At 31.4% G+C, this 6,748-nt stretch overlaps 1 protein-coding gene across 1 annotated transcript; it reads left to right on the forward strand.

Annotated features, from left to right (window-relative positions):
- Positions 1 to 665: 665 nt before the first annotated feature.
- Positions 666 to 6,254, forward strand: LOC131040642 (cytochrome P450 720B2-like). The gene is made up of 10 exons (XM_059208370.1): positions 666 to 761; positions 3,130 to 3,251; positions 3,353 to 3,674; positions 3,794 to 4,171; positions 4,255 to 4,338; positions 4,789 to 4,881; positions 5,163 to 5,244; positions 5,439 to 5,557; positions 5,770 to 5,900; positions 6,149 to 6,254. Exons 1-10 carry the CDS (start codon positions 666 to 668, stop codon positions 6,252 to 6,254), a joined length of 1,533 nt encoding a protein of 510 aa, XP_059064353.1.
- Positions 6,255 to 6,748: the final 494 nt, after the last annotated feature.

Here is a 6,748-nt window from a genome sequence, read left to right on the forward strand (position 1 = left end):
ACCAGAGGAGATACTGAACTCTGCAAAGCACTGATCAGACAAACCAAACTGCGAACCGGATCATATGATGATTAATTAAGATTCCCAGATCACCGAAACCAATATAGAAAGATGTACTGACACTAGAAATACTCCATACACCAAACCATGATCCCAATAAGCAAATCTACAATCACCAGAGCAATAAACCACAGGAATATGTTGACATCAATGACAACAACATATCCTAGTAACAACAATGTCCAACAAGTTCCTAGCGAGAGACAAATGAATTCCTGGGTGCCATTACTAGTAAGAGGTTGAAAGAAATCACAAATTTCTTTCATGAACTATTTATCCAAGCCCTCCATGACATTCTAGGGCTTGAGTTTCTATTTACAGATCACAGATATCAGGTTAACCCAGATATTCCAGTGTAGTTCCTTGCCATGATTCTTAAGGTAGAAGAGTCAAAGATTGAGGTTCATATCTTATGCAAAAGGATTTTCAAAAGTGATTTTATAGGAGATATAGGGCGGGTTCTGCTGGAAATAGATCTCAATCGTACCATTCCACATGCTATCAATTTCAGAGTGCCAATGAAAGATGGAAAACCAACCCCTCGGTTTCCCATTTTAGTCACTGTCAATTAGGATTTGTGAGAAGTGAGGAAGTCGGTAATTAGGATGAGTCTTGACTTTATGAAGCGCCCCATTGGTTTTGAGGATGATGGCTCGTTGGTTGCACCAATTGGTGATGCAGTGAATGTCCAGGAACAAAGAGTGAGAAATTACAAAATTTTGATGGGGCGTTATGATGAAGGTGACTTCTCCTACAGTAGTGACAGTTCAAAGATAGAGTAGATGGAAGAAGAATAGGTCTTTCTCGCCATTGGATGCTGTAGTGGTCCTTTTTGATTTTGTGGGTGTTGATAAAATTTTGGTAATAAATCTTTATCTAGTCTCTAGTTATATAGTGAGATTTTCTAGTATAGATGGTTGCATATCTGTAATAGTTTAATCTGGGTTGACGTACTTCTCCCATATAGTAATGTTAGTATATCTAATTTCTGGTAATCTGGGAGATGAGCTACGAGCCTCATGGTCATTTTGTCTTTGGATTAGTCTATAGGTTGGTCTGATCTAGTCTGACATAGCCATTTTTTTTTTATCTTGGCTATCTTTTATCTGAAATTTGGGTTTGGAATTGAATCTCATGGATTGATCTCTTGTTTGGTATGGCATAGCCAAATTTTTCTATCCAACAGAAGTTTGCAATATTTTCCATAAATTTAATATAAATCATGGCTTTAGCCTTTTAATGAGCAAACAAAATAATAATAATTTAATATTGATTACAATATCATATTATAATAATAATTCAATATTAATTATAATATAATAATATAATAGTATAATATTTTTTAAGTAGAATAATGAACAAATATGATATCTTCTAGCGTACTTACCTATATTTCTCTAAAACGAGGTATACTAATATATAAAGCGTTGTATATATAAAAATATTGTATAGATACAAATTTATTTTATGAATACATTTTAAAATTATTGAAAACTTATTTTTATCTGATGTAAAAGTTATATAGTAAAAAAGGGATGAGGTTAAGGAGTGCTTTTGTATTCTAGAGTTGTACTTTAAAACAATTAGTAGATAATTAAAATATTTTTTTCAAATCTAAATTTTAAGAAATATGAAATGAGATGAGAGATTGTCTCCTCCTCCCCACTCTATTATTGCATTAGCCTTTTAGTGGCTAATTCATTAATGCTATCAGATTTCCACAATCCATATTATAATTCTTGTAGAGCTTCTGGATTAGATTGTGTGTCAAAATTTTTATCATCAACGTTTCGAATCACACTCCATGATTCATCATTTAGATAAGAAAGAGTTGAAAGGAGATGAAAAATGACAAGTTGCAGATCTAGACAATATAAAGAGATGAGAGAGGGGAGAGACAAGAAGGCAACACACAAATCAAGGACAAGAATAAAAAACTACTAGCCTAACAGCTACAAAGAGAAGAAACACAAATGAGAATCAATAAGCACTAAAGAAATGAATAAAGGTACTAAAAAGATACACACATTAAAAAGAGAACCAAAAGAGAACTATATTTTATGCTTTGGGCTTTGGTTTGTATGTATTCTAAAGATGTGATTTTAATCATTCATTTTTAACTTTTTTTTTCTTTTTTAAGGTGTAATATTATTTAATATAAATGATAATCTAGACACTTATTCACTTAAAAAATATAAACATAATGTTATTTATCTGTCACAACTCTAGACTAACACTGTTTCTTAATAAAAAATTATGTAAAAGACACCAAGAAATAACATTGTGGATGTGCTTAGTCCACTTAAATCATACATATTGATAAAATAAACACTTAGAAAATCACATCTCTTGATTTCTGAAATAAATATATCTATTTAATAATATGACCATAATATATTAATAGTGTTTGTTTCACTTAAATAAAAAATATAGATAAGAACAAATATTTAGAAATTCTCAAAATTAATTTTTCTAAAAATCAATATACTAATTTAAATATATAATTATAATATATTCACATATAATATCTGCTACCTTGATATTCACCGCTGTTTCATAATGATCTTGCTAAATACGAAATCTTAAATCTTAAAAAAACAGAAAACTTTGGAAAATTGTTTGAATAAGCGATAGATAAATTACAATCAGCCTTTTATCTTTATCTTTTGGAATTGCATGCAAATCATCTCATATAATCACCATTATATTCTATTTGCACAAAGAATGTTCCAGCATTTCATCGATATTTACTAAAACAAAAGATCAAAATTCGTTGTTTATAATCACGATTAGATTATATTCGCCTGCAGATAATTTAATCCTTATATGGTTTATATCGATTGCATGATTTGTTTTATTATGCATTTGGCTATATATTGAACTCAATTATAGTGCAATTCCTGAGCTTTTAAAAAGAGTTTCTACCCTGCATTTGCAACCATGATTTCTTTTAGAGAAAACATGGAAGAATCCATCTCTGTATTTATAGTTGTGTTATATGTTTTCTTATTTTTTCTCACACTATATCTGTTCAAGTTTAACATCTCAAATCTACTGCATTTTTTTAAGGGAGAGGTGAAGAAGGTGCCTCCTACTTCTAAGGGTTTGCCTTTTCTTGGTCACACACTGTTATGGTTCTATTACATGGCCAAGCCTGACCCACTTGCATTTCTTCACAAATACATACTTCCGTAAGTTAGGTTGGATCTGGTTCAATTGGCGAGAGCTTTTTGTGGTACAGTACGAGATCATTGTACGGACTAATCATGATTGATTTCAATTGTTATTGCAGGTATGGTGAAATTGTTACATGCAATATGTTTGGAAAGCCAACAGTGGTGTCTGTGGATCCTGAATTCAACAAGTTTGTTTTGCAAAACGAAGGAAGATTGTTTAAAGCAACTTACTTTAAATCGATTTATGATCTAATGGGTAAGTTTAGCATGATATCAGTGACAGGAGATCTGCACAGGCAACTCCATGGAACTGCTATTAACTTACTCAGCAATGAAAAGTTGAGAAGAAATTTCATGCCTGCCATTCAAGTTGTATTCAAGCAAACCATGGTAAAGTGGGAAGCAAAAGAAATACTTCTTCAACCAGAGTGCAAGAGGGCAAGTACATTTGTTTTGTCTTCTTTCACTTTTTTCCTAGCTTTCCATTATTGTGATGTGCTGCTGAATCATTGCAGATCAGAAAAAAATATATTGCATTGTTGTCTTTACATGTGCAGTTACTTTTGAATGTGATGGCCAAGCACTTGCTCAATGTGTCAGGAGATGAAGAAACAGATGAGCTGTGCAGCCTCATGACAGAGTTCATAAATGGAATTATTTCAGTTCCAGTAGAGATGTTAGGTTGTGCTTATCCAAAAGCATTGAGGGCCAGAAGGATTTTGAATGACAAGTTCTACAAGCTCATGGATGAAAGGAAGATAAATCCTTGTGAAGATTTGCTATCTAAGCTTGTAAACGAGGAGAATCTTCCAAAGGAGATTATGGCTGATTTTCTTCTTATTTTACTGGGTGCAAGCTATGAGACTGCAACTAGAACAATGACTCTAGCTATTCATTTTCTTTCCCACTCAAATGAAGCCTTAGTCCAGCTCATGGTAAACTGAACAACTCCCAATATTTAGTGGAAAGATATATCAGAAGCACTTAATTTAATGTTACTCTTTGTATGTATTTGCAGGAGGAGCATGAAACAATCCAAAAACACAAAGGAGATGAGGAACTTCAGTGGGAAGACTATAAAAAGATGAAGTTCACACAATGTGTATGTAATTTTGCCAAGAACCCTATTTAATAGATATGTACTATTCTCTTTCTTTGATATATCATCCTAATAATAGATAATAAAGGTTATCAAGAGTCGGGGGTATTTGGAGACACTGGAGACTAGTATCATTACTGGTATGACAGAATTTTGAAAAAAAGAACAATGGTAAAGTTTAATCTTAACTTGAAAATTGAACAAAAATTGAAATTAAAAGTGCTTATACTGCTGGTACCATAACCAGTCTAAATGATTTAGTGAAAATAAAGTAATATAAGCGTTGAGCACACTCAATATTGTCAACTAAATAGTAAAGGCAATTTCTCTTTAGGTCATTACAATGACAAGAAATCAGTCACACAACTGTTTTTGTCCCTCTCAAAAAGTCTACACTGTAAGTAGATCCAATCACTATAACTTTGCATGGATTTTTGTCTTCCTGCTATGCAGTATTTTTATTACTTACTTCTCGCCAACTTCATTGGTCATGAGACGGCAGCCAAAAGCACCTTATGCGTGGGGAAGTTTCCAGAGATAAATTTGGTATGGGAGACATGTCTTCGAGACACATTTCCTGAGTAGGAGGCGGGCCTCCTGGTAGCTATGTAGATAATGAAATAATCCTCATAATAGATAATGAAATAGCTGATAGAAAATAAAATATAATCAAATCTAAAAATCCTCAGACTAAAAATTATGTAGCTTAGAGTCTCTATTGAAGACGATCTGTTAGAGGTAAGATAACAATTGAAAAGCATAAGATCAATTATTTTGATGATCATATGTGAGCTCAGTTGAATGAAATATTATGTTTTACTGTTCAGGTTATAAACGAAGTTCTTAGACTGTCAGGCATATGTGTGGGCCTTATAAGAGAGACAACGGAAAATGTTATAGCTAAAGGTGGTATTCATAAATCAATTGGTTTAAAACATACATATGAAGTTTTGACTTCTAAACTTAAAAATGTTAAACATTCAGAATTGAGTGACATTTTCTATGCTTAATATGTTTCATGAACTGCCACTCAAAACCATTTTTAATTTTTACTTTATAGTGTTATTTATTTATTTATTTTTCTTGAATATCTGTATTCTCAGGCTATGTGATACCTAAGGGATGGGGAGTGATGACATTTTTTTTGTCTGTCCATTTGAATGGAAAATTCTATAACGATCCTCTCAAATTCAATCCCTGGCGTTGGCAAGCAAACGATAAAGTAAAAACTACTGATAAACCTACCATTTTTTATTTGATTTTCAAAAAACGGTTAAAATTCAGTTGGCATTTTCTTGCCGTTTGCTTTAGAAAGCTTTTTTTTGGTAAGCTCCAATTATGTAGCTTATTTCTCCACCATTCAATAGTTTACTGTATTAGAAAGAAATCATTTTTTTTTAATTAAATTTGTTATTAATTCTTATAATTTTGTAGGAGGAACTTCTATGGAAGAACTATGATATGCTATTTTCTCCATTTGGAGGAGGGAGACGATTATGTCCAGGAGCTGATTTGGCTAGAATGAGCATTTCTTTTTTTCTTCACTATTTTGTAACAAAATTCAGGTGTGAATGAGTATACAAAAACAATTCAACTGTTGTTTAGTTGAAAGTATATTTTAAGTTTTAATTTGTTTATGTAATTTATCTGAAATTATATTAGTTTTTTCATAGATTTTATTCTGTAGTGTAGTTTCTGATCAACCATCTAAACAAATCAATGTTTTAAATATATTATTTAAAACAAAATGTTAAGGAAAAATTACTATCATGTTCAATAATTGTATTAATGAATTGTGAGTAAATTTGTGCAGGTGGGAGATTGTCAAAGAGGGGAGGATCACTTTCTTTCCTATTCCTCACCTGAAAGGCGATTTTTCCGTTCATCTCTTTGCCAAGAGGACAACTTCCGTTGAATAAGAGTTGTTAATATCTTTGTTGTTAGTGGTAGTTTGGTTAAATATGGTGTTTCAACACACAAACATAAGTGGTACACACAAGCTATTTTAAACTTAAAAACTTTGTGGCCTTTTAACACAACAATAAATTAATAGTTTTATAAAGTCAATTTATTGAATGTAATAAATGCAAGATGCCTATAATAAAGTCCCTTTTATTTTTCTTATCATTTGCAATGTAAATTTTCAATATTGTTCCACATTAAATATTCTTGAACTTTGTGATCTCTTAATTGTATATGCTTTGCATGTCTTTTTTGGCATGTTTAAACTATGAAGAATATTTATTTTAAAGGTTCTATTTAGAGTTTATTGTTTGATTGATCGCTATAGACAAGTTGGTCTATATTCCCATCTCTATAAAAAAATTTCAATTGTTCAATGCCAAATGCCTTAAAAAAATTTTCTAATCCATGTTTAAACTATTTGTAAGTTTTAAATATTTTCTACCTCTTT

Source organism: Cryptomeria japonica, chromosome 1 (genome assembly GCF_030272615.1).
Source record: "Cryptomeria japonica chromosome 1, Sugi_1.0, whole genome shotgun sequence".
NCBI classification, from domain to species: Eukaryota; Viridiplantae; Streptophyta; class Pinopsida; order Cupressales; family Cupressaceae; genus Cryptomeria; species Cryptomeria japonica.